The 27,691-nt window shown below is 46.3% G+C and overlaps 2 protein-coding genes across 2 annotated transcripts; both read right to left on the reverse strand.

The window, feature by feature from the left end:
• Positions 1–21,078: 21,078 nt before the first annotated feature.
• LOC143859392 (uncharacterized) lies at positions 21,079–23,278 on the reverse strand. The gene is made up of 4 exons (XM_077370110.1): positions 22,922–23,278; positions 22,376–22,833; positions 21,199–21,439; positions 21,079–21,147 (listed from the first exon to the last, which is right to left on the reverse strand). Exons 1-4 carry the CDS (start codon positions 23,276–23,278, stop codon positions 21,079–21,081), a joined length of 1,125 nt encoding a protein of 374 aa, XP_077226225.1.
• Positions 23,279–23,626: 348 nt separating this feature from the next.
• On the reverse strand, positions 23,627–24,988 carry LOC143859393 (protein ANTAGONIST OF LIKE HETEROCHROMATIN PROTEIN 1-like). The gene is made up of 2 exons (XM_077370111.1): positions 24,440–24,988; positions 23,627–24,361 (listed from the first exon to the last, which is right to left on the reverse strand). Exons 1-2 carry the CDS (start codon positions 24,986–24,988, stop codon positions 23,627–23,629), a joined length of 1,284 nt encoding a protein of 427 aa, XP_077226226.1.
• Positions 24,989–27,691: the final 2,703 nt, after the last annotated feature.

Genomic DNA, 27,691 nt, shown 5'->3' on the forward strand with positions numbered 1-27,691 from the left:
TTCCGATAACATAAATCAATAAAGAACATAGTTCTTACCTTGATCTTCACTTTCTTTTTCCAAAACTCAATCTCCTCTTTCTTTCTCACGAGAATCCTCTCAGGGCTGTAGAAAATGTTTTAGGGTTTCTTAATGGTTGTAAAATTCTCCTAAGATGTGTATTTATAGGCTTTCTTAAAGAAGCCCTAATTTTAGTCTAATTCTCATGGACAAAAACATCGTTCATTTTTAGAGAGGAACAAATTTTTGAAAGGGGATAATTTAGGTATTTGCAGGGAGGGAGCCCGAATCCTTATAAGCCCATCCACATTGTTCCACTCATCCGATGTGGGGTAACCCCAGCATGGAGCATGGATATCAGCCACGGGGACAAAAGGACTAACATTGAAAGCAACTGTATATGACACTCTCTCTCTCTCTCTCTCTCTCTCTCTCTCTCTCTCTCTCTCTCTCAGTGGTCCTCCAAGGCACATTGAAATGATTGAACATATGTGATCCACTTCTTTTTGAGGTCATTTTCCGCCCGACATGGCAAAATGACATGTTTCCATACTATTCTCATTCCAATGATACAAACGCCAGTATTATGGGAGAAAGGACGGTGACAATCCCACGTTTTAGTAATGGCAGTCCTCTCTATCAATAATCTCATACGAATTCAGAACCACTTATTTATTTATTTTTAGATCTTTTCCTTTTGCTTGAATAGAAATTTTAATCAATCCATTTGAGGTTGAATAGAAATTACTTTACCATGCAATGAAAAGATCCCAAAATTGCTTAAAAATTCTGAAATTTTAATGAATGGCACCGACAATCACGGTGATTAGATTGTGTCGACATACAATCCAAAAGACAATATTGCCCTCAAGTGCGAATAAAGTATAGAAAAAACGTCAACTATTCCATCTTATTTTTTCTACTTTTTTCATCTTTACAACTCCAAAGAAGAGGAAGAAGAGGAAAAGGGGGAAGAATAAGAAGAAAAGAAGAGAAAGAAGAAGAAGAAAAGTAAAAGAAGAGGAGGAAGATCGACGCTGGAAAAATAGCAGGCGCCAAAAAAATAGAAAAGAAGAGAAAAAAGAAGAAGAATTGACGCCAGAAAAATGGAAGGCGTCATGAAAATGGAAAAGAAGAGGAAGGATGAAAAAATAGAAGACGCCGAAAAAAATGGAACACTCTTAGATTGACCAAACACAGGGATCATCTCAGTCTGTTCAGGGTCATCTTGGTCTGACAGGGATCGAACGCCCCCGAGTTCTACTAGAACGACATTGAATTCTATCAAGATGAGCGATGACCCCAAGTCTGACTGAGATGACCCCGGAGACAAACCACAATTATCCTGAGTTTGACCGATATGACCCCGATTCAGACCGAGATAACCCAAAGTCCGATCGAGATGATCCCGAGTCAGACCGAGATGACCGATGACCCCGAGTCAGACCGAGTGACCCGAGTGACCCAAGTTGATTCTTATTTTTCCCCTCCTCTACTCTTCTTTTCCATTTTTTCCTGCATTGATTCTTATGTTTTTTCTTCTTTTTTTCGGCACCTTCCATTTTTCTGGCACCAATTCTTCCTTTTACTTCTTATTCATCTTCTTTACTTCTTCTTTCTTTGCTTCCTCTTTTTTTCCCCTTCTTCCTCTTGTTTTTCTTCCTCTTCTTTGGAAGTACAGAGATGGAAAAACTAGAAAAAATGAGAGGAGGGGAAGAAGAGGATATTTTTCTGTGCTTTATTTGCACTTGAAAAAATGTGGGTGTTCACCATTGCTTACCCCGACTCGATGTCGCAATGCTGCTCGGATACCGGTTGATCTTAAATTCGGGTTTAGATGTTGTATCATTATCATCTAGTGGATCAGATACCACTTGATCCAAGATTTAACAGACCGGATCACTTCTGTATGGCTGCATTTGGTAGGAGAAAATGATAACACACGTTCTTAAGTGGAAACAAGCAAATCATGAACTGCAATGGACAGTCAATAGTTGTAGAACAATAGCAAACAAAAGATTGTAATATGTAACCCATGATTTTATTTTGGCCACAGATCGAAGAACGTGTGTTATTATTTTCCCCTACCAATTGCAGCCATAGAAAGCGATATGGTCCGTTAAATCTTGGATCAAGTGGTATCGGTTCCACTAGATTATACAACATCCAAACCCAAAATTTTCATCGCTTGTAACTTATTTTGCGTAGAAATAATTAATCCGACATCATCAGGGGCGGAGCCAGGAATTTGCTTGAAGAGGGGCAGAACATGGGTGACGCCCATTACTCTTTTACACTAGAGGGTTTCTCCCAAGTAAAAAAGGGGGCTAGTATAACTTTTCCCTTACATTTCATGTAGTGGGGCCAAATTATATTACACATGTTTTGATGGGTTGGGTCCACTATTTAACACTCCTAGCATGGCATGGGTAATTTGTTTTGGGATGGTGAAAGTTTGTGTAGTCTGGTATCATTCAAAAAGTATTGTACAACTTACCATATGATGATCCAAGCCGTTCATTTGATAGGCCACAATGTAAGGCTATGCCAGAAAACTCATTTCAATAGAATAATCCTAGCTCTATGAAAGGTCTCCATAATATGCAATTCCAATTCAAATCGTAGAGCTAGGATCATCCTATTGAAATGTGTTCTTGGGCTATGACCCTAACATCGGAAATACATTGCACCCCAAAAACCATTTTCATTGGGGTGCAATGTATTTACGATGTGGCCTAGGATCATCCTATCAAAATGAGTTTTTGGCTATGACCCTAACATCGTAAATACATTGCACCCCAAAAACCATTTTCATTGGGGTGCAATGTATTTACAATGTGGCCCATCAAATGGACAGCTTGGATCATCCTATGGTAAGTTATACAATACTTTTTAAAAAATAATTTGAGCTATACGAGCTTACACCATATTATAACTGATATATTTTGAGCGTATCAGTGGAGATTTTATATGGTGTGTGTATGCGTGAATTCCAGTTTTCTTCTGGGTCCCACTTCAGAGTTCATTTGTGGGCCACAAATCCACAATGTCATAGGAGATTTTTAGTTCGCTGGAGAGAGAGAGAGAGAGAGAGAGAGAGAGAGAGAGAGAGAGAGAAAAGAGTGAAGAACAGAATTTTATTTTCTATTTTTCTGGGATCTCTTACTTGCATTGGTGAACAACATTTGACAAGTATTATTAGACTTGCATAAACGTTTGCAAATTATATGAAATCCCAAAAGAATTTGACTCATAGGCTTCTACCTACCTTTAGACTCTTGAGCGATCGATGTTCCTTTCGGACTTTGAGACTTGGTTTTTAGTCAAAAATTGATTCTTGGAGTCAATTACATTTAATTATGAGTACAATATAATATTTTGGAACTCAAAATCAATTCCCAAAATAAAAAACAAATAAGGCCTTAATGTCACTCATGTTTACACTCTGAGTACGAAAAACAAATAATAGAAAAAGGGAAATCTTACCACACAACCATCAATCGAGTAAGGTTTGGTTGGGAGCGAGCCGTGGCGAAGTAGGCACAAATCCCGCCTCCCGAACCGTTGAACTACTATAATGGCATGGCGATGAAAACTTCGATTCGCTCCACAAAGGGCCTCGAATCAAAGATTAACACACTTCCTTTCATATGCTAATTCAAATCCTTTCTTTCTATATGAAATTCCTTTAGGCCACATTTGGATACCATCGAGAATTAGATTTGGATTTAGTTGATATTTTGAACTGGATCAGATCCGTATATTTCCAAATCAGCTACGTCAGTGCAAAAAACTCCGATTCTACGAGACATTATTTGGAAATCAATATTTGTGGCAACTTCCGTCACCATCGCTACTCCTCGACGTTGCTCCGGCAACAGCGATACATATCTCTCTCTCTCTCTCTCTCTCTCTCTCTCTCTCTCTTAAAACATGATCATGAAGATGATTGATGTGTTTTGTATCTAAAACTCAATTCCAAATCAAAATACAAATGCATGAGGTATCCAAACGGGCCCTTAGTTGCATGCCCCCCAACCTTGGCAAGGTGCCTTTCGTTGGTGGTAAGCTGGGTCAGGTGATAGAAGGGGGAGGGAAAAGGCAAATATTTGCCATTTGTAACTATATCAATCAACAATTGTTTAAACCAGTCCATGATTGGTTGATATCGGTTCTTGATTGGATCCTACAGGATGGGACCTTCAATCAAAGTCGACCTCTTTTGATATTTGTACAGCCACATCTTATATTTCACCATTTAATTAAAGTGCTTTCAAAGGCTATTACCATTACCAAAAGCTCTGAGAAGCCAATTAAAAAAGAGAAGAGAAGAGAAGCTGCATTTATATGCAATTATTAAAACATAGTTGGGGTGCCCTAAAATAAAAAAGACAAATTTCTTATTGGGGACTGATATCTGATATCACGACCAAATTTTGATAATGAGGCGAACTCACGTTGTTTTAGCATATTTAGCCAGCTGTTAAAGGCCAGCAATCTAATTACATATGCCTCTATCTTTTGATGTTGCGTTAAATGCGAGAAATAGTGAATTTGGAGGTGACATCATAGAGCTCCTCCTTGGCCTTGGGTTGGGTAGTCATGGCGTGAAGCTCCACCCTCAACTTTTCCATCGCGCTACTCGGCAAGTAAAAAGGCACAACAATCCCATCCCCGAATAGGATATAAAAGCTTGACAACTCTTGAAGGCCCCTCACCACACCCTCGGCGACCCCACCATAAACTGGCCTACCCCAACCGAAATCTATGTCCTCGAACCCACAAGATCTCACGTCCGAAACCAGGTACGTGCCCACCACCTCAAGGGGAGGCCGCCCTTTGACCACCATGAAGTTCGCCAACGATTGCATGTACGCCTCGTTCATTTCCGCCTTGGCCTTCCTCACCAACTCCACAGCGTACCCCAACGGATTCTCACACAGCTTCCCAGCCCTCGATATGGCCGCCTGGAATGAGAAAGCGTTCCCGTAATAGCCGTCCGGCAGTGGGGGCTTGAACTTCCCACGTGCATTCACAGTGAACACCATTCGGACCTCTTCGTCCGCGTTGAAGCCCAGAGCGATGGTCCGACATCGCCAGAGGCATGCGATCAGCAGATCGAATGCGGAGCAGGTGCGAAGGTGGGGTGGCACCTGCTTCCTCAAAGCTGACACCTGTTGTGGCCCGAAGAAGAAAGAGCCGTGGACCATGTTGTCGAATGGAATATTGATGGTCCCATTTGTGTGGACTACCTTGTCGTACTCGCGGTGCGTGTGCGTCACGTGTGGTGGGTTTCGCGCACTGAACAACTCTCTATGCCGCACGGGCAGCACGGACAGAGTAGATGCGCCTCGGGCTATCTCGCCCACGGCCCGCATGAATTGGACGACCCCGAACCCGTCGCTCATGGTGTGGTTCAGCCGAAGGACGAAGATGAAACCTCCACAACTCAGCCGGGTCACCTGCACTCACCACAAATCATAACTCAGAAACTACCTCTACCTGCGATGAATGATCCATGTAAGGGTGGGCCCTTGCATAAAGAGCTCAAAGAAATTAAAGGGCCCTCCATTGGATCAAGTCAATAATGATGTGCAACAAGGGACGCAAGGTCGGGTTCAACCCAAAAAAGTCGCGGTTCCGGTTGTGTTTGAGTCCGGTCGGGTTCGGATTTAAGTGTCAGTTTCTCCCGACCTGCATCAAAACCTGACATATTTATTTATTTTATTTATTTTTACAATTTTTCAGTTTTGTATTTTTAGAACATAAAAACCTTAAAGGAAAAATATCACAATAACTGGGTCAACCCGACCCAAATTGGGAAATTGAGTCTGGCTCGGGTTGAGACATTAATTTTTCGGGTTGGATCGGGTTAGCCTTCATCGGGTTGAGAGTGTTGAGAGTCGGATTGGGCCGGATTTGGGTTGACAGTTTAGAGATTTGGGTTGGCTTCAACCCGACCTGAGTTGCACCCCATATGCAACCGAATTTACTTTTCAACCGATTTTAAAAGGTCATAAAAATGACATGAATCCTGTTAGGCCTAAAATCGGTAACAGATATGACAGTGACGTAAGGGCCGGACTGGGGGACCCGAGAAGCCGAGGTGAGGGAAAAAGAGTCCGGATGAACTGTGTTCTGCACAGAAGCAAACGAGGTCAGAATGACCGACCCGAAGTGTACTCCGGACAGGCCCTTCGACACTCAAGTCAGTATGAGCCGGAGTGAAGAGGGAGTTTTAAGAGTGGTGGGTGAGAAGTTATTACCCTGATTTATGAGCTTTGGAAGCCCTTTTATAGAGGAAATTTGGGGTAGGTGGGGAGTTAATGCTCCAACGCAGGTGTCGGCCAGCCATAGGTCCAAGCTCACCTACTCTGAGGTAATTACCGAACTACCCTGGGATCTGCAGTGGGCCCACCTTGGGATACATGTCGGCAGCTGATAGGCTGGTCTACGGTGGGCCCTCCCCGAGACACGTGGCGGCAGCTGATAGGCTGGTCTGCAGTGGGTCCTTCCCGAGACACGTGTCGGAAGCCGATAGGCTGCAGCATTTTTACACCCCATCAATTGCCCCCCTAGTTCTCCAAGTTATTATGGTGACTTGGGGAAATGTGGTAGAGTACATCTTTAATTGGTGGTGGCAGAGGGGCCTGCGAAGCAGTCCGGATTCTGGAGCAGTCCGGATTTTAGAACAGTCCGGCTCTTGGAGCAGTCCGGATTTTTGGAACAGTCCGGATTTTTGGACCAGTCCGGCTTTGGAACAGTCCGGATTTTTGGAACAGTCCGGATCTTGGAGCAGTCCGGCTTTGGAGCAGTCCGGCTCTTGGAGCAGTCCGGCTCTTGGAGCAGTCCGGCTTTGGAACAGTCCGAATTTTTGGAACAGTCCGGATTTTGGAGCAGTCCGGCTCTTGGAGCAGTCCGGCTTTTTGGAACAGTCCGGATTTTTGGAACAGTCCGGATTTTGGAGCAGTCCGGCTTTTTGGAACAGTCCGGCTTTTTGGAACAGTCCGGATTTTTGGAACAGTCCGGATTTTGGAGCAGTCCGGCTCTCGGAGCAGTCCGGATTTTTGGAACAGTCCGGATTTTTGGACCAGTCCGGCTTTGGAACAGTCCAGCTTTTTGGAACAGTCCGACTTGGGCCAGACTGCTTTTTGTCGTTTAGCGATCCAGTCCGGCTTGGGTCGGACTGCTTTTTGTCGTTTTGCGAAACGCGTCATATCTAGTCCGGCTTGGGCCGGACTGCTTTTTGTCGTTTAGCGATCCAGTCCGGCTTGGGCCGGACTGCTTTTTGTCGTTTTGCGAAACGCGTCATATCCAGTCCGGCCTCGCTTTTTGTCGTTTAGCGATCCAGTCCGGCTTGGGCCGGACTGTTTTTTTGTCGTTTTGCGAAACGCGTCATATCCAGTCCGGCTTGGGCCGGACTGTTTTTTGTCGTTTAGCGATCCAGTCCGGCTTGGGCCGGACTGCTTTTTGTCGTTTTGCGAAACGCGTCATATCCAGTCCGGCTTGGGCCGGACTGCTTTTTGTCGTTTAGCGATCCAGTCCGGACTGTTTTTTGTCATTTTGCGAAACGCGTCATATCCAGTCCGGCTTGGGCTGGACTGCTTTTTGTCGTTTAGCGATCCAGTCCGGCTTGGGCCGGACTATTTTTTGTCGTTTTGCGAAACGCGTCATATCCAGTCTGGCTTGGGCCGGACTGCTTTTTGTCGTTTAGCGAGCCAGTCCGGCTTGGGCCTGACTGTTTTTTGTCGTTTTGCGAAACGCGTCATATCCAGTCCGGCTTGGGCTGGACTGCTTTTTGTCGTTTTGCGAAACGCGTCATATCCAGTCCGGCTTGGGCCGGACTGCTTTTTGTCGTTTTGCGAAACGCGTCATATCCAGTCCGGCTTGGGCCGGACTGCTTTTTGTCGTTTTGCGAAACGCGTCATATCCAGTCCGGCTTGGGCCGGACTGATGCACAAACACTTGGCGGATGCCCTTAACTCCTTGGAGATACGCACGTATTTGCTTGCGCTTTTATCTCGATGCGTGTGTCCATTTATTTATTTAATATAGGACACGTGGCATCAGTAAGACGCCCTCGAAGTGTGTGCCCTTCATTAAATATGCACCGCCTCTGGTAAAACTTATAAAAGGAGGTTTTTTCCTTCTCATTTTTTACTTTTTCTTCTCCTTCTCCTCCTCTTCTTTTCTCTGCCAGTTCGGCGAAGGCTAGTTTGGCTCTTGTAGTTTTGCAGCTGTGAACGGCCGCGGATTCAGAAGCTTCCAGTTCGGTACCTTTAGTAGACCGGTAATTTTCTTCAGCGCGCTTCATTCGTTTCTTTTCCTGCTTTCATGTCTAGTAGCTCTAGTTCTGAGTCCGGTTCGGGGGAGTCGTCTTCTAGTAGTTCAGGGTCTAGTGCGTCGATTAGAACCGAGGACAGGCCTACCTGGTCACCAGCCCCGAAAATGGCAAGTCCCGATGTCAGTGTGGATATCATATGGAGTGATGAGGAGGTGGAGGACGAAGTGATTTTGGACTTGAACGCCATTCCGCTTCGGACAGATAGTTACGTCCCACTGGAGGGGAGTGTTGGTAGTGACGTCGGCGAGGCGTCCACAACGTTAGTCCCTGGCCGGGCCGTTGAGGTTGTGGGTAGGGCCCGGATGGATGCCAATCCCAAATACAACATACAGGCTCTCAACGAGGAGAATCACCTGGATGAGTCCATGCTGGTGGTGATTAGGGATAAATACTGTATTCCATCCCGGTTTGGGCTGAGGGAGGCGATGGAGGGAGATAGGGCTTGTAACGAGAGTTCTGATGTTTGCATATATGAAGAGTCGTTGAGAGCCGGACTCAGATTTCCTATGCACCCATTCTTCGCCTCGGTGCTTCAATATTACGGACTGGCTCCAGCTCAAGTGGCGCCTAACTCATGGAGGCTACTGGTAGGGTTCGTATACCTCGTTCAGGGCCGGCTCCAGAGGAACTTGACATTGCCGTTGTTCCGTGTGTGTGCGCAACTGAAGAGGCACAAGGGCGGGGGTTGGATTTACATTAGCCAGCGCCCAGAGGTGAAAATGATCACTAGCATTCCCTCCTCGATACACTTGTGGAGGAACCGATTCTTTTATGTGGAGGACAGGGAGTCCAGCGAGCCCTGGCCGGTTCCTTTGAAATGGGGCACCCCGGACACAGCTCCGATGAGTCGCAAGCCGCTTCTCGAGGGTGAAGATGCGAGGACGCTTGCTTTGCTTCGAGACTTGCTGGACCGCGAGGGGCCTACCGACTGTTCGGACTTCCAAGGGGAAGAGGTTCTCGTCGGGTTGGGCCTTAGTACGGCGACCCGGGCGCGTACGTGGCCAGTCTCGCTTAAAACTTATCTTTCTTCTTTTTCCCTGCTTCTGACTAGTTTCGTTTTTGTCTATCTTTCAGAGATGCAGCAGCAGTCTTTAGTTGATAAGATGAGGAAGGGGGCCTTTGGGACGGTTCATCAGGGCCAAAAGAGAAAAACCGTAGAAATGGAGAGTCCGGCGCCCTCCCAGACCGCGGCACCGCCTGTCAGGGCACCGCCTGCAAAGGCCCCGCCTGCCAAAGCCAAGACAGTGGTCAAGTTGGTGGACGCCCAGGGCCGTGGCCAGGAATCTTCCAAGCCGGGAGGCACATCAGCGGGAGTCCGTCCTCCCGCGACGAGGACAGGAGACAATGTTTTCCGGCCCAACTGGGCCGTCCAGAAGAACGACACCGGTCTGGGTGAGACTCGGGTGGCTAAGGAGCTTCTTAGCAAAGTCCTCCTTAGCAGTGACAAGCAACAGGTTCTCCACGAACCTCCTGCCGCTGCTGAAGAGGCCATTTTTTCGGAGGAGGAGAACGGCAAGTTGATCCGAGAGGTGAAACAGCTCCAGGAGTCCGCTGAAAAATCGGCTGAGGAAAACAAGCGGCTGCAAGAAGAAAACAAGTGGATCAAAGAAGACTTCGCCGCTCAGCTGACTGCGCAGAAGGAGGAAGCCGTGGAAGCCCTCAACGCCCAGAGGGACAGAGCCCGAGAGAGGCAAGAGGTGGCTGTTCAGAGAAAGGAGGATGAACTCATCGCCCTGTCTAGCGAGGGGTACAAAGTCGGGTTCTATGACTGCCTCGAACAGGTCAAGGATTCCGACCCGGGGGTTGATTTGTCCAAGGTGGTTCTGCCTGATCCACCGACAATTACTGGTGATGATCCGGCCACATCGAACGCACCCTTGTCTCCAGGGGCAGATCCCGCGCCGGATGGCGGTGGCGAGGCGTCTTGAGCTCTTCTCCACCCCTTTTTGTGACTTTGGACTTCTTTTTGTAATGGACCTTTGGAGGCTCGACTTTTTGTAACGGTCTTCTGAGGCCCTCATATATAAATAGAAAGCAAATTTTTACAGTCTACTTCTTCTTCGCTTGTTCGTTTCTAGTTTATACTGCTTGTCCGTATACTGTGTGGCGATTACTCTAGGCGGTCGTCATGGGCTTAGGTTGAGCCTAATGTGCTTGGCGAACCAAGCATCGAGTACCCCAGTTTTAGTGAACTGGGTTTCCAAGGAGCTTTGGTTTCTGCATCCGGGCTGGTTCCGGACCAGGAGTGGACTCCCGGTCTTTGCGGAGACGAGCCGTGGCGAACCAAGCGTCGAGTACCCTAGTTTTAGTGAACTGGGTTTCCAAGGAGCTTTGGTTTCTGCATCCGGGCTGGTTCCGGACCAGGAGTGGACTCCCGGTCTTTGCGGAGACGAGCCGTGGCGAACCAAGCGTCGAGTACCCTAGTTTTAGTGAACTGGGTTTCCAAGGAGCTTTGGTTTCTGCATCCGGGCTGGTTTCGGACCAGGAGTGGACTCCCGGTCTTTGCGGAGACGAGCCGTGGAGAACCAAGCGTCGAGTACCCTAGTTTTAGTGAACTGGGTTTCCAAGGAGCTTTGGTTTCTGCATCCGGGCTAGTTCCGGACCAGGAGTGGACTCCCGGTCTTTGCGGAGACGAGCCGTGGCGAACCAAGCGTCGAGCACCCTAGTTTTAGTGAACTGGGTTTCCAAATGGACGAATACGAAGAGATTTGTAAAAGAGCTTCTTTCATTCATATTCAGTATAGATTTACAAAGTCATTTTCGCACTGGTTAGCTCGCTACTGATGGTATTTGCGAAGGTTCTTCGAGTTCCAGGCGTGGGGTAGCGGCTGTTCCTCGAGTGTTTCCAGCCTATAACTTCCCGGACGAACCACCTCCTTTACTTGGTACGGCCCTTCCCAGGTTGGGGAAAGTTTTCCAACCTTCTTGGGTTGGGAGATGGCAGCTTTCCTTAAGACCAGATCTCCAACTCGAAACTCTCTGGGGTGAATCTTGGAGTCATGATAGCGAGATACTCTCTGCTTGTAGGCGGCGACTCTGATTCGTGATTCTTCTCTGGCCTCCTCTAATAAGTCAAGATCCGCGCGGAGTCCGTCACCGTTGAGCTGCTCATTGAAGCTGGTGATCCGGGCAGATGGGGTGCCTACATCGACGGGTATTACCGCCTCTGTTCCAAACGACAGGTTGAACGGTGACTCACCCGTTGGTGTGCGCGGGGTGGTGCGATACGCCCATAGGACATGATAGAGCTCGTCTGCCCATCGACCAGCTTTTTCGTCCAGTCTTTTCTTTATACCCTGTAGTAGGATTCAGTTTGTGACTTCTGTCTGCCCATTGGTCTGTGGGTGCGCTACTGAGGTGAATCTCTGTTCGATTTTCAGGTCGGAGCAGAATTTCCGAAAGTTTCGGCAGTCGAATTGTTTATCATTATCTGTTATCAAGGCGCGAGGGATCCCGAATTTGCAGACCACTGATTTCCAAAAGAAGTTTTGCACATTCTGCTCGGTGATCTGGGCTAGAGGTTCTGCCTCTACCCATTTGGTAAAATAATCGATGGCCACCACTACGAAGGTGCGCCTTCCGGAGGCCGGTGGGAAGGGGCCCAAGATGTCCATCCCCCAAATTGCGAAGGGTAGCAGGCTGATGATTGGAACCATAGATACAGCGGGCTGATGAATGGTGGGGGAAAACGTTTGGCATTTCTCACACCTCTTGACGAGGGTCAATGCATCTTGTCTTAATGTCGGCCAGTATAGGCCTCTCAGCAGAACTTTGATCGCCAGGGCCTTGCCCCCTAGATCCTCTCCGCAGATACCTTCGTGTGTCTCTTGCAGGGCGTACGTGGCGTCGCTGGGCCGGAGACATTTTAAGTAGGGGAGGGTGTAGGATCTTTTGAACAAGTTCTCTCCATCGAGCAAAAAACGGGCTGCTCTTTGGATTACCTTGCGCGCTTCTCTCTTGGCCTCGGGTAGTCTCCCACTTCGTAGGTATTCGACGATTTCGTCCATCCAGCAGGGCTCGTGTTCCACCTGCATTATTTCAGCAGCCCTTCTTTCGATACTGGATGCCTGTAAGAACTCCATGCGTATATTTCCGAGAGTTGTGTATCCGGATGCGGCCAGCTTAGACAGTATGTCTGCCTTTGTGTTGTCCGTTCTGGGGATTCTAACGACCTCAAAACATTTGAACTTGGAAGATAGCTGTCGGACCAGGGATAGGTATTTGATCATACGCTCGTCGCGGGCTTCGTATATCCCTTGGATCTGGCTGGCGACCAGCTGGGAGTCACAGTAGGCTTTCAATCTCTAGGCGCCAATCTGGACTGCAAGATTCATTCCGGCAAGGAGTGCTTCATACTCGGCCTCATTATTAGATGCGCGAAATCCGAACCTTAAGGCGTAGTCTACGGCGAAACTGTCCGGCCAGGTTAAAACCAGACCGGCTCCGCAACCAGCCTTGTTTGAAGACCCGTCCACGTGCACTTCCCAGAGTGATTCGGCGATGGAGGGATCATGCTCAGCTAGTGGCGTGGGGATGATTCCTATTCTGGCTCCATCTTCTGCTGGGGCTCGGGCGACTTCAGGTTCGGAGATCGGCTGGGGGATGGAGCATTCGGCTACGAAATCTGCCAATACTTGAGCCTTGATTGCGGGCCTGGGCATGTACCGGATGTCAAATTCACTCAGTTCCACGGCCCATTTAACGAGTCGTCCCGAGGTGTCCGGCTTATGAAGAACTTGCCTAAGCGGCTGGTCAGTTAGGACCTTTATCGTGTGAGCTTGAAAATACGGTCTCAACTTCCTGGCTGCCGTCACCAGCGCGTAATCCAATTTCTCGACCCGCTGGTACCTGATTTCAGCGTCGTGCAGGACTTTACTAACGTAGTAGACCGGCTTTTGTTGGCTGTGCTCTTCACGAACTAGGACTGCGGCCAAAGCCAGGGGGCTTATAGATAGGTACAAAAGTAGCTCCTCACCGAGCTCCGGTTTTGTCAATAGCGGTGGAGAGGATAGATATTGTTTTAACTCCTCGAAGGCGACCTGGCATTCCTCTGCCCAGGGCGCGGTCTTGAGTCCTTTGACTGCGCTGAAGAAGGGGAGACAACTCTCTGCAGATTTTGAGACGAAGCGCCCCAGCGCGGCTATCATCCCTGTCAGTCGCTGCACATCTCTGATGGTCTTCGGCGGGCTGAGCTCCACCACGGCCTGGATTTTTTCCGGATTAGCCTCTATCCCTCTCTGGCTGACCATAAACCCTAGGAACTTTCCTGAGCTGACGCCGAAGATGCATTTGGTGGGATTGAGCTTCATCTTATGATCTCTCAGGACTTGAAATGTTTCCTTCAAGTCGGAGACATGATCGTGCGTGCTTCGGCTCTTGACCAGCATGTAGTCGACATAGACTTCCATGTTGCGGCCGATCTGATTCCGGAAGAGCTTGTTTACGAGCCTCTGATATGTTGCTCCAGCGTTTTTCAGGCTGAAAGGCATGACGCGGTAGCAGTAGGTCCCCTGGTCTGTTACAAATGAGGTCTTCGATATATCTGACTCATACATTCTGATCTGATTATATCCGGAGAAGGTGTCCATGAAGCTCAGTAACTCATGACCTGCAGTGGCGTCGATGAGTTGATCGATTTTTGGAAGCGGGTAACTGTCCTTGGGGCAGGCTTTATTCAGATCAGTGAAGTCGACGCAGGTTCTCCATTTCCCATTAGCCTTTTTTACCAGGACTACGTTTGCCAACCAGTCCGGATACTAGATTTCTCGAATGAAGTCAGCCCTCAGGAGCCTCTCCAATTCTTCTCTGATCGCCTGCCGCCTTTCGAGGGTGAAGTGTCTCCTTTTCTGCTTTACCGGTCTGTAGGTTGGGTCCACACCTAGCCGATGCGTGCTGACCTCAGGGTTAATACCGGGCATGTCTGCGGGAGCCCATGCGAAGACATCGGCGTTGTCCTGAAGAAACTGGGTGATGCTGCGCCGGGTGTTGTTGTCTAGAGAGGAGCTGATCTGAACCACCTTCTCATCTTCGTTTTCACACAGGGAAATGGATATAAGGTCTTCGCGGGCTGAGTCCCCTGAGCTTCATCTCTCAGGTCCAGTAGCTCGATTGGGAACGACTCCGTTGCTTTTTTGCCCTTGAGTGCCATTGCATAGCACTCCCTAGATTGTGGTTGGTCTCCCCTAACTTCTCCGACGCCGCTTGTCGTAATAAATTTCATCTTCTGGTGATAGGCAGACGCGACGGCGCGGATCAGATTCTGCCCAGGCCGTCCTAAAATAGCGTTATAGACCGAAGTGGCCCTCACTACTAGGAAGTTGACCATGGCGAAGGCTTGGCAAGGTGGCTCTCCGACGAGGACAGGAAGCTCGATTTGTCCCTCAACCTTGACTATCTCTCCTGAGAAGCCGAAGAGATCTGAGTTCGCCGGCCTTAAGCGGTCGTCACCTATCATCATCCTTTCAAAGGAGTGATAGTATAAGATGTCGGCTGAGCTACCATTGTCTACCAGGACTTTCCTCAGCTCCCAGTTTGCGACGAGCATTGTTAGGACTAGGGCGTCGTCATGTGGTAATATCAGGCCGTCGAGGTCTGCATCCGAGAATGAGATCTCATTCTCCGTCTTCGCCTTCTTGTTGCATGCGTGCATGGCATTAACTCGGCGTGCGTAAGCTTTCCGAGCAGCGGATGAGGCGCCTCCCGCAGCCGGGCCGCCTATGATTGTGCCAATGACTCCCCTTGGTTGGGAGCGGTGTGCCTCTGGTGGTGGACTGGGTGGCGGAGGAGATTGTCTTTGGGCTGGGGGCGGTTGAGACCGCGGAGGGCTTCGGCCCTGGGGATCCTTGGGGTCACTTCTGCGGGTGTCGCTTCGGACATATTTTTTCAAGTAGCCCCTGGTGATCAACTGCTCGATCTCCTCCTTCAGCTGCCAGCAGTCGTATGTATCATGGCGATGGTCCCTGTGGAACCGGCAGTACTTCGACTTGTCTCTCCTGTTTCCCTTGGAGATCATTGGGGTTGGCCACTTTATGAACTCTTCTCCGCTGATGGCAGCCAGTATATGTCTTCGGGAGGTGTTGAGAGGGGTGAAGTTTTCCTCCCTTTCTGGGAGGACTTGTCTCTTCTGACAACCTTATCATCCCTGCGCTGCTTAGCCGGGTACCTGTCTTGGTTCTTGTCATCAGAGGTCCTCCTCCGACTCGAGTCCAGAGCAGCCAGTGTCTCTTCCACCGATATGTATTCCTCTGCCCCGGCCATCAGATCTGCTAAGGAGTGAGGATTCCGGCGGGCCACCGCTCTGCGAAAATCATTTGACTTAGCACCTGCGAGAAGCGCGTTCGTAGCGGCCGAAGGGTCTAGATCTGGCACTTGGAGTGCCTCCCTGTTGAAGCGGCCGATGAAGGCTTTGAGAGGTTCATTATCCTCCTACCGCAAGGTCATCAGCGATGCTGTTGTTTTCCTTGGCCTGCGGCTGCTCATAAAGTGGCGGACCAGGTCTTCCCCGAAGTCATCGAAGTTGCTGATGGAGTTTGGTCTGATCCTTGAGTACCAGTCCCTTGCTGCACCTGTTAGGGTCGTCGAAAACGCTCTGCAGAGGAAACCGTCTGACGCACCGTGGAGGAGCATCATTGTCCGGAACGTCTCCAAGTGGTCCACGGGGTCCGTGGTCCCATCATACTGCGGGATAGTTGGCATTTTAAATCCCCTGGGTGCTGGGGCACCCATCACGTCGTCGGTGAACGGCGTTCTGCTTGAGAACGCCCTGGACGCAGGCCGGCTTTGATCTCTAGCCAGCTCCTCAATTCTGTGGTCCATTTCTTCTATTCTCCGCAGCATCGGGTCTGCCCTACAGTCTGGCGACCTATTTCTCTCCACAGATTGGCTCGCCGCGGAGCTGGAGTGGCTCTCCGGACTCCTACGACGGGACAGGGATTTTGCCTGCGGTGGTGCGCGCTCCTCATGAGCTCGGCGCCTTTGCACAGAGCGAGACCGCGACCTCCGACGTCGGTGCGGCTCCGTCTGTGCATGCCCGGCTGCGCGGTGACGGACTTGTTCGGGGTGACGGTGAGTTCGGTCCTCGCCACGGCACGACGACTCTCCCCTGTAGATTTCTGGCCTTTCTTGGACAGGTCGTGGAGCTTCTGGAGGAGGTTGGGGAGGCGCTTGGAGTAGCTGCTGGTACTGATCTACAAGGGTTGTCATTTGCTGGAAAAGAGCTTGGACTTGCTCTGGAGTGGGCATGGGGTTCAGGTGTTCCGAACGAGGTTGGCTCTGTTCGGCCGTAGCAGAAGCTGCCACTACCTGCGAGGCGACTCGCTCGCTCCGGGTCCTGCGAGGCAGGACGGCTCGGGTAGTCCGCGCGGTTGGCACCCGCGCACTCCTGCGCCCTGTCATTTTTATGAAGTGATTGGAACAGCCTTTAGTTCGAGGTCCCACGGATGGCGCCAATCTGTTAGGCCTAAAATCGGTAACAGATATGACAGTGACGTAAGGGCCGGACTGGGGGACCCGAGAAGCCGAGGTGAGGGAAAAAGAGTCCAGATGAACTGTGTTCTGCACAGAAGCAAACGAGGTCAGAATGACCGACCCGGAGTGTACTCCGGACAGGCCCTTCGACACTCAAGTCAGTATGAGCCGGAGTGAAGAGGGAGTTTTAAGAGTGGTGGGTGAGAAGTTATTACCCTGATTTATGAGCTTTGGAAGCCCTTTTATAGAGGAAATTTGGGGTAGGTGGGGAGTTAATGCTCCAACGCAGGTGTCGGCCAGCCATAGGTCCGAGCTCACCTACTCTGAGGTAATTACCGAACTACCCTTGATGACGCGGGATCTCCAGTGGGCCCACCTCGGGATACGTGTCGGCAGCTGATAGGCTGGTCTGCGGTGGGCCTTCCCCGAGACACGTGGCGGCAGCTGATAGGCTGGTCTGCGGTGGGTCCTTCCCGAGACACGTGTCGGAAGCCGATAGGCTGCAGCATTTTTACACCCCATCAAATCCAATCACGGTCCCATCTCTTTATGCAAGGGTACCCTTGTATTTATCATTCCTCCGATTATACATACCAAAGTCAGACGTCTTTTGTTGTTTTTTTACACAAAAGTTTTTTATTGGAAAATTTAATTTAATTTCCAGCATCTTGCAGACTCATTTTCTATGGAAATTGTTTTCCAAAACTGATAACTTTCCTTATTTTCATGGAATACCTACAACACATTTTTATCCCATGAATATTATTTTCCCTAAATTTTTTTACACGCCATGTACAGCATGGCTGTAGCCCTCCATTTGGCATGTCATGTTTGAAGGGTGGGGCCACCATGTTACCCCATGGGTGATCAAGGCCCATCATCTCCACCCAAATCCATGGATAAGGTGAGGCCCACTACTTTATACTCATGCACATAGCTTGGCTAGAAATGGTAGTAATAAAATAGCCGAGTTCGTTAAAACTTAAAAGAATATCCTAGTCACGGGAAATCATTGTTTAATGCTCTGTTTGGATGCTGGTAGATGTTGGGGGGATTCAGAGAAGAAGAAATCAAAAGGAAATCAAAAGGAAATCAGTCAACAGGGAGATTGTGAGCAAATCTCCCCGACGTTGTTTGGTTGGGGGTACGAATGTGCAGGAGTTTTTTTACCGTATTTTTTAAGATTTTTTTGGGGAATGTTATCAGCACTACTGTTTTTTGATGAGGGCACTCCTCACTTCATAAAAAGTACGGTATGGCCTGCATCACAGGATTATCCAAACCGTCCATTAGATGGCCCATAGCCTAAATAGGTTATGCCCCAAAATTATTTCCATTGGTTGATTCTAACCCTCCGATCTATAGAGGGTTAGGATCAACCCTCTAACATTCAGATTGGTGGGTTAGGATCATCCTATTGGAATGATTTTTGGAGCATAACCTATTTAGGCTATGGCCCATCTAATGGAGGGTTTGGATCATCCTATGGTGTGGGCCATACCGTACTTTTAATAAAGTGAGAATGCCCTCATAAGAAAACAGTAGTGTTAATAACATTTCCTTCTTCTTCTTTTTTTATAGGAATTTGCTAGCAAACTTCTCCTATGTCACTTCTCGGCATGTGGCCATCCTTGGTGCAAAGATGCGCACATGAGCAAAGGTTGCTAGCAAAAGCAAAAATAAGCAAAAAAGTAATCATTACAAAAAAACGAAAAAAAAAAGAAAGTAAAATAGCAAAAGTTATAAAGTTTTAAATGAAAAATTACCTAGAAATGATTATAAAGTTTGAAAATTGCGAAAAAAAAGACCAAACATATGACAATTACGGAAAAAACTACAAGCAAAAATAGAAAGTTATGACAATTACGGTGAAAAAGAATTTCCCTGAGAAATTCTCCCATTTTTCCTTCGATTTGGAGAAATTCGTCCGGCGAATTTCGAGGGTTCCACGTCACCCGCCGAGCGCCCGACATAACCGGCGGTCAAAACTCCAATTTTTGCTAAATCCCTACCAAACACCCCTCGGGTAATTAGTAGAATTACATTCCCTGCTATTTTACTCAAAAAAACATACGGGAAAAATCTTAAGTTCAAGTGTTTAGGCTTTTTTAGAAAGTTAAAAATCATGGGTTAATGAATAAATGACTGCACCTGAATCAATAGCAAGGGGCAGTTGAGTATCTCTCCCATGCCAGGAACTTCATAGAGAAACTTGTCTAGCCAGGGGAAGGGCGGATGCAAGGCCTCACCCAATTGCTCCAGTCTCACATCCGCATCTGCCTCTATGAACAACACGCCCTCACCGGTGCATTCCACTATTAGCTTTCTACCGGACCCTTCCCTAAGCCTACCCGCGAAAGGGTAGTAGAAAACGAGCACCTTAGCGAGCGCGTCTCTCACAACTCGAGCTGGGTCTCGCCCTCCCATCCTTGTGTCATTATGGTAGAATTGTATGAAAGGAACTTGGAACCGAAGAGTCTCCTGGTCATCGATGTCTGAAAGGGGCTTGAATTCATGTGGTGTGGGCTTGGCAGGGGTGACCAATACTGGTTCACGCCTTGTCACAGAGAATACTAGAGGGGATGCCATGAAAGAGGTGTCTCGACAAAAAGAAGTGGGTGATTTTAGTTAGCTGAGAGAGGTTCGAGTGTCTGTCTTGATGATTACATGGGACATGGATTTATAGTGAGAGAAAATAAGTCTACAATCAATCGTTTCAACTTTAATTTTCTGGGAAATGACATCCCGCCCACCTCTTAATATCTTTTAAACTTTAATTTTCTGGGAAATGACATCCCGCCCACCTCTTAATATCTTTTAAACTTTAATTTTCTGGGAAATGACATCCCGCCCACCTCTTAATATCTTTTAAACTTTAATTTTCTAGGAAATGACATCCCGCCCAACTTTAATTTTCTGGGAAATGACATCCCGCCCACCTTTTTCACTGCTTGACGATAAATTCACTCCCTTAGGCTCTGTTTGGTTGCTTTTGGGTGTTGGGGTTTGGGTGGAATTAAAAGTCAAACTGGATTTGGGTGGGATGTCAGTCAAAAAGGAGAAAGCTGGCATCTTTGAAAAGTGGTGTTTGGTTGTAAAGGCAAAAGGTGGAAGTTTGCTGGAAATGACAGACATTCCTGCATTTGGTTGCAAGAATATGTTGAGGAGAGGTGTGGGAAAGTTCTAAAAGTGGCATTTGGTTGACGGAATTTGTAGAGGAGCTTTGAGGAGAAGTTGTAAAAGTTGCATTTGGTTGGTTGAATATAGGTGGGAGACTATTCAATGTTATGTTTATTTTCAATGCTTGGGCTTGGTTATATGAAAAAAATATTGGCCACACTAGAGGATGATCCAGGCCGTCCAGTTGATGGGCCACACCATAAATAGGTTGTATGTTATGCCCAATAATTCATTTGTATAGGACAATCCTAGCCCTCCCATCTATAAATGAACATATTATAAAAAGTTGGAAACGTATTAAAAATGTATCGGACGGCTAGGATCATCCTATGAATTAAAAGTTTTGGCGAGAAGCTATTTACGCTTTGGCCCATCAAATGGACGGTTTCGATCATCCTGGCCCATCAAATGGACATTTTAGAGAGGACAACAATAACTTTTCAATGTTATGTTTATTTTCAGCAAATGGGCTTGCCCAATAATTCATTTGTATAGGATGAACCTAGCCCTCCCATCTAAATTTTTTTATGATGTTTCCTGGGTCCTGGGGATGCCCCTGTTTGTTGGCCACAACCAATCTTATTATTTGCCCCTCCTTGATCAAATTCCTCACACCGTTTGGATGATGCCTCTTGTCCCGTGTTTGTTGTCCTACATGTAGATGCATTTTTTTTTGTTGATCTCAAAAACATATTTTGTTGTCCCCATGGGGTACGAACTACTTAAGTTGTGGAGTGCAGTGGGCTTCCTTTGGTTGATATCAATAACATTTGATACACCTATATCTCTTCAATGGATGATTCACGCCAAGATCAGAAAAAGTACAAACATCACCCAACTGATGCAACTGAAATTCAATAATGCCATGTGCAGTTAGATTATATAGTAATAGATGGAACAGAGAAAAGCACACAAATTCAACTGCAAATGATTTCCATACAAACCCAAGTGTATTTACCATTCCAAGATTAAAAAAAAAACTACTACTAAAGCTAAAAGCCACGATGCAAAATAAGATCCGTGACTAGGATCATAAAGTTTACAGAAGCGAACACAATACAACACCTAATATCAGAGAATAAAACATACTACAACTGCCTGATGCAAGAGCAAAGCTGTCCCTCAAAGGTGATATTCCTCCACTGTAACTGATCCTTCTGTAACAAACAACACAGTTCAACCTAAGTGTAAGAAGAACTGGTCAATACAGAACTTGTTGAAGCTTGGGAATCCGCATGAATGTTCGTATCTTCTTTTATATTTTTGGTACGGCCACTAATGCCATGGAAAAACGCATTAAAGTCAGCTTCAGCCTCCTCCCTACTCCTATAGGAACGAAAGCACGCTCCACTAAACCCGTTAACTTGAACATGACAGTGTTGCCAACTGTCATAAACGCCTACCTGCCTTCCCTTAAAAACCACATAGAACTTGTTTTTCACCATTAACCTGCAGAAATGCACATAGAACATTGAAGTACTACTACATTAGTTGAAGTGCAGCCATGAAGATGAATGTTGGATCAAGTAGAAATAATAGTAGCAATGGTGAAGAAAGATGAACTTTTGTTCGGAGTAGATATTTGTATATCATTTTGATGTGTTTTTATTGAATTGGGCTGTGGATAATGCCAACCGTAGATACTAAAGAACAGTATAACAGTAGAACTGATCAACGAATAAAAACTAATATTTCTAACAAACCATTTCATATGTAAAGGCTATAACATTTGCAATCTATTGAATTATGTGCTATTCATTTTGCTATATTTTCTCGCTTAGAACGCATAATTGCAAGCAAAAACCCAATCCGAAAACTGTTATTTTATACCCATTCCTGACTGTGCAACCATCCCCGTCCTTGCTTATTGCTTCTGGTAACTATGGAATTACTAAGTTGGTTTTTTTCCCACAAGATTAGAAGATTAAAATCTAATCATAACAGCCATTCAAAAAAAAAATCTAATCATAACACCAACAGTGGGAATATCCCAACTTACGAAGCGCATAGGAGTTACAGAAACGATTGCAGTATGGTAACATGCTATTTAGGATACCTGTAAAAGCCAGTTACATGGAAATTACAGTTGTATTAATTGTTTATTAGTACAGGACCCATTCGTCATATTTAATGTAATTTAATGTAAATCATAGCATAAGGTGCATCACAGTTACATTAATTGTTCTCTCAACATCTTGCAGAAGGGAGCAGTGGTCGCAGAGCAAGAGGTTAGTAAGCTTCCAAAGAAACTGATAAGTTGGAGAAGAGACACCAAAGGGAGATTTCTAATCTTAACCACTTGCAGAGTTTCGTCTACTCAAGGAAACATTAAGACCTGAACGTAATGATGCTGCCATAGCTATGAGATATGATGAACGTAATCACATTCTGGCATTGGATATCAGCCTTCTCATTTCCCTTAGAAAAGTACAAACACCTCTCTTCTTCCTCTTAGAAGAAGCAACAGATTGACTTCCACCTGCAGCAGCACTTGTTTCCATTGGAGTACGTGTCGCAGTGCGCTGCGACCGTTGCCCGACCTCAGGTGGCGAAGTCCTACGAGGGGAAGGTACCTGAGGCATTTCTTCGGTCGGAATATAACTCGGCATGTCGTCGTACTGAGACCCAGTACCAATAAAATCAAATTGAGACGAAGTGTGTTCAGTGTATTCACTCTCCTTATTGGCCACGTTGACGACGTAGGCCTCCTCCTCAGAAGGCCGCGTAACATTCTTATTTGTTTTTTTGTAGGTTCCATGTGCATATTCATCTCCAAATATTTCAGCCATCTCCTCATAAAAATCATGACGCTGACTGAAGTACCTCTTCCTGTTAGGATAAGACTAGGAATAAAACAAAAGCAGATCAGTTGAAAGCTAGCGGTTTGCATTATATAACTAAAAAACTCATGGATATGCTTATAATTAATACCTTCAAGTACTCCATGGCAACGTCTCTTGTAACTACGATTTTCTTTTTCTCTTCATCCCATCCAAAGCCACTTGTGGCAAGCATCTCAGCCACAATTCTGTAGTTGGCTTTCATTGTCTTAACATGGTTTTTCACTTGTTCAAACGTCAAATCGGTACCGCATGCCTGATTAACTTCAAGTAGTGCATACTTATACGCACTCTTCTTGAAGCCGTTGGGAATTTTGCCCCCCTCTATGGCCTCATGCCTAAGGGCCTGTAATAACACCAAGTCCATCGAAGATGTCCAAGACGCATTTTTTCCCTTCCCTTCATCAACCGCATATTTTCCCTTCCCATCATCAGCCGATGTTTCCATTCCCTGCCTCGTGTAACAATATCATATCATAATCCATAACAACATTCATATTACCTCAAAGAAACACATAAAACCTTCCACTGGAACAATAAAAACAAACATGCATGAAAGCCCATTACAGTACCATAAGTAATAAGTAAAACTTAGACAACCACAACAGTTTACAGTACCATAAGTAATAAGATAAAACTTAGAGAACCACAACAGTTTACAGTACCATAATTCCCATAAGATAAAACTTAGACAACCACAACAGTTTAGTGTTTGCAGGACCATAACAATACTTCACTTAAGAGTATCAAATTAACTACACAATCCAAATTTCAAAACAAAATAAACAGTTCGACATCAGTCGGCCGCGCCGTAATCATTCCACATGTCAGTACAGATCTGCTCCCGAATCCGATTTCCTTCCCTAGCATCGGCTGTTCGGCCCAATCGTGGTGCACTTTCATGTTCTTCTGCCTCTGAATCATCTTCATCGGGAGCTTCTCGGCGGCGGCGGCGGGCACGTCTACCTTCTACTTCAGCTACTTCCCTATCAACCTCAGTAATATACGCATCATTCGGCATCACCCCTCGTAGGAAGTTGTGCACAGCACAACATGCCATAACAATGTCAACTTGCCTTCGATAGGCGTACATTTGTTCGCATGTTAGGATGGGGAAACACTTTTTCAGAACACCAAAAGCACGCTCAATAACATTTCGGGCTGAGGAATGCCTGTAATTGAAAAGCTCTTTCTTTGTCCGGGGTGCGCAACCTCTCTGTTCACTTAGATGGTACCTTGTAACGCGGTAAGGAGTGATAAAATTGCTTAGTAACGGGAAGCCTGCGTCTGCAAGGTAGAACTTCCCAGGGTGGCGGGTAATTCCAAAGTCGTCAGCGATGGCGTCCCCTAAGATCCTAGAGTCCGACGTAGACCCTTCCCATCCCGCGACAACAAATGTGAATTTCATGTCAAAGTCACACGCGGCGAGTACATTCTGCGTTGGGTGGCCCTTACGACCAATAAATCGCTTCTTCATTTCGGCCGGTACTTTTGCAGGGATGTGTGTCCCATCTATCGCGCCGATGCAGTCCTAAACAATTACAAGTGACGGTGTTACTATTATGTGTTACACCAGAAATTAGAGATAATTTTAAAGGAAGGAGGTTACCTTAAAATAAGGGTACCATCTTGGATTTTCCGCAATCTGCGTAGGTGTCTCCGAAGAAGGTGGTATTATAAATTGGTCTACCATAGACAGAATGGCACGGAGAACTTTATTAAAGTAACGACTTATGGTTTCTCCAGACCTTCGACAATACACTTTCATGCAACGGTTCCTCAGGTTGTGTGCAACTGTGTGCAGGAAAATCGCAACCTGTTCGTCAACATTGCAGTGGATAGTGTCCTTTAGGGTGCCGCTCTCTTTAAAAATATTCACGAATCGTCTAAAGCATTCGACGTTCATCCTAAGGAGATTATGACAATGCTCATCGCTCTCTACTACATAGTTCACGAAACCGCGATCAGTGAGATAGTGGTTCTGGTAAGGACCCCTTTCTATGAAAAGCCCTTCTTCGCCCATTACCGTCATTAAAAATAAACACGCACCAACACAAACAACTGAGGCCACTTCGTCAACCAAATCATCTTCATCGTCACTGCCTCCACTTCCCTCGGTATAGACATCAGCATCTATTTCCCAGTCATCGTCCTCCATCCTGATGTCTTATCGCAGTTGGATCAAGTCTAACATAAATAATTCCGTCAAAATTACTGCCGTGTTAGTAACCATTTCATGAGTCAAAAATCGAACCCAACATAACCGTGTCGTGTAATAGTTGCAAAAAATCACAAAACTACAGCTTCCCGTGTGTTGGATTCATTGATTAAAAATATAAAAAAACATGTAAACAATGCAATTCATGTGCACATTCGCATCAGAAGAGCCGTAATAGACAAACCAAACTGATTTCCTTATTACGGTTGAGGAAATGCGAAAAAATCTAGTAAACAATACCATTAAAGCCCAAATAAAAAATTTCATTTCACCAGAAGCCAATCATAGGGGATATGAAGAAACGGTCTTATCAAATAAAGAGAAAAAAAATTATATACATAATGCAAGGAAAGGACATAAACGATCTACAAAAATAGTCATCAATTAACAAGTTTTTTATTTTTGATGGGCAAGTTAACAAGTTCAGATATTGAAACAGTAATAATGAAGCAACCACCTAGTAGAGAAGTTGGATGAGAAGATAAATGTAAAAAGAGAAGAAATGATTACCCCAAAACTCCATTCAAATAGTACTGGAACAGGGGAAGAAATGCGGAAAAATAGACAAACAAATAGCAGAAAACCCCAAATAAATAAATGCATTTCGCCATTTTAGGGTTTAATATGCGGAAAAACCCGAGAAGAGCGGGCACGACTTCGCCATTTCGACCAAAAAAACCCCACAAAGCAAACTGATTTTTCTCACTAGGGTTTCAGATACATCGAACAATAGAACCCCCAAAAAAAAATTAAACCAGTCGAATATCAGACATGCATACCAAGTTACAGAGGGTTTCGTCCTTTTTTTTATGGGTAGGGTTCCAGAGAACAACAAAAAACCCCAAATAGAGAACCCAACACTTCACAATGCAAGAAAACCCTCAAATAGATCTACCATCACAAAGCTTTGATTCAAAGGGGGAAAAAATTTTGAAAAACACGAACTTACCGGACTAGCCTTCCGCTTTTTGCTCCTCGACTTCAGTGGAGAGGGGAACGAAGAGGAGCTTGAGGAAGAGAGAATGGTGGTTGTGGCCATGAATGGTCGTCTCCTCTGTTTATATTTTTTTCTGCCCTCACGTCCTCTCGGAAATGCCTCGAGCAGTAAGAACGAATCTTCAGTCATTCCAAAACCCATTCTCATCCCATTCTCATCCCATTCTAAACAAAAAACTCTCATTTCTGGGTTTGCCATTCGGCATGGTGGAGAAGGCCACGTGGGCCGACAAGCATCCAACAAGCCCAGTGGTCAAACAGAGTTTCAAAAAGAAAACACATCCAAACGGTGGTGTGGAACTTCATTTGGAAAAAAAATCCCACCCCAATGCCACATTTCTATGCAACCAAACAGAGCCTTAGTGTTTTTCTTTGCCTTTAAAACTTAACTAATAACTATGGGGGGATTTTAACTGTCCGAGGGGGAAATATCGTGTAAAATGGCAATGTGGTCCCTCTTAATATGTGGTCCAACTCCAACCGTTTAAAACATATGTGTGACGAAAAATCAGTCTCCTGAAACCAAAAGCACGTGGAAAAAAACGTGGACGGCATATTAAAAATGACTACTAATGCTTGTTTTGGGAAAGTTGCTTGGTCTCCCACTAGGGGTGTAAACGAGCCGAGCCGAGCCGAGCTTGGTCAGGCTCGGCTCGGCTCGTTAAGCTCAAAAGCTCGGTTCGGGCTCGGCTCGGGCTCGAACAAAGCTCGGGCTCGGCTCAGCTCGGTCAGGCTCGGCCAGGCTCACGAGCCTTACTGAGCTTGGGTTATATTAAGTTCACACCCCTCATCTTCCCTGGACAGCCCTATATAGTGTAATTTCACTACTTTTTTTACACTAAGTGGGGTGGTCCAAGTAACAAATGGGGTTCCTAAAATGAAGTGACATATTTTGCCTCCCCCTTTCCCTCCCTGGACAACCCTTTTAGTGTATATATTAATATATAATATATATATTTAAATATATTAAATTCTTAACGAGCCTTAACGAGCCGAGACGAGCCGAGCCTGGCCTAAATCGGGCTCAGCTCGTTAAGCTTAACGAGCCTGGTGAGCCGGCTCGGCTCGGCTCGTTAAGGATTCGAGCCGAGCTCGAGCCGAGCTTTTTTCGAGCCAAGCTCGAGCGAGCTTCCGAGCCCGAGCCAAAATTGACACCCTTATCTCCCACGGCATAGTGGTAAGCAAAAAAAACGAGAAAGGCAAGTTCATTTTAAGGAGGAAAAATCTATGGTGTTTTGATGAGGGCACTCTCACTTTATTGAAAGTACGGTATGGCCCGCACCATAGGAAGATCCAAACCGCCCATTAGATGGCCCACAGCCTCAATAGGTTGTGCCCCAAAAATCATTTCCATAGGTTGATCCTAACCCTCTGATCTGAATGTTAGAGGTTTGATCCTAACCCTCAATAGATCGAAGGGTTAGGATCAACCTATGGAAATGATTTTTGGGGCACAACCTATTTAGGCTGTGGCCCATCTAATGGACGGTTCGGATCATCCTATGGTAGGGCCATACAGTACTTTTAGTAAAGTGTGGAGTGCCCTCATCAAAACACAGTAGTGCTGATAACATTTCCCTTCATTAAATGCCCTATATAACAAATAACTATGTTGAAGGAATCTATATAGTGCATTATAATATGGTT

This window comes from Tasmannia lanceolata, unplaced genomic scaffold (genome assembly GCF_043159265.1).
Source record: "Tasmannia lanceolata isolate RefF3 unplaced genomic scaffold, GAP_Taslan_0.1 ptg000029l, whole genome shotgun sequence".
NCBI classification, from domain to species: Eukaryota; Viridiplantae; Streptophyta; class Magnoliopsida; order Canellales; family Winteraceae; genus Tasmannia; species Tasmannia lanceolata.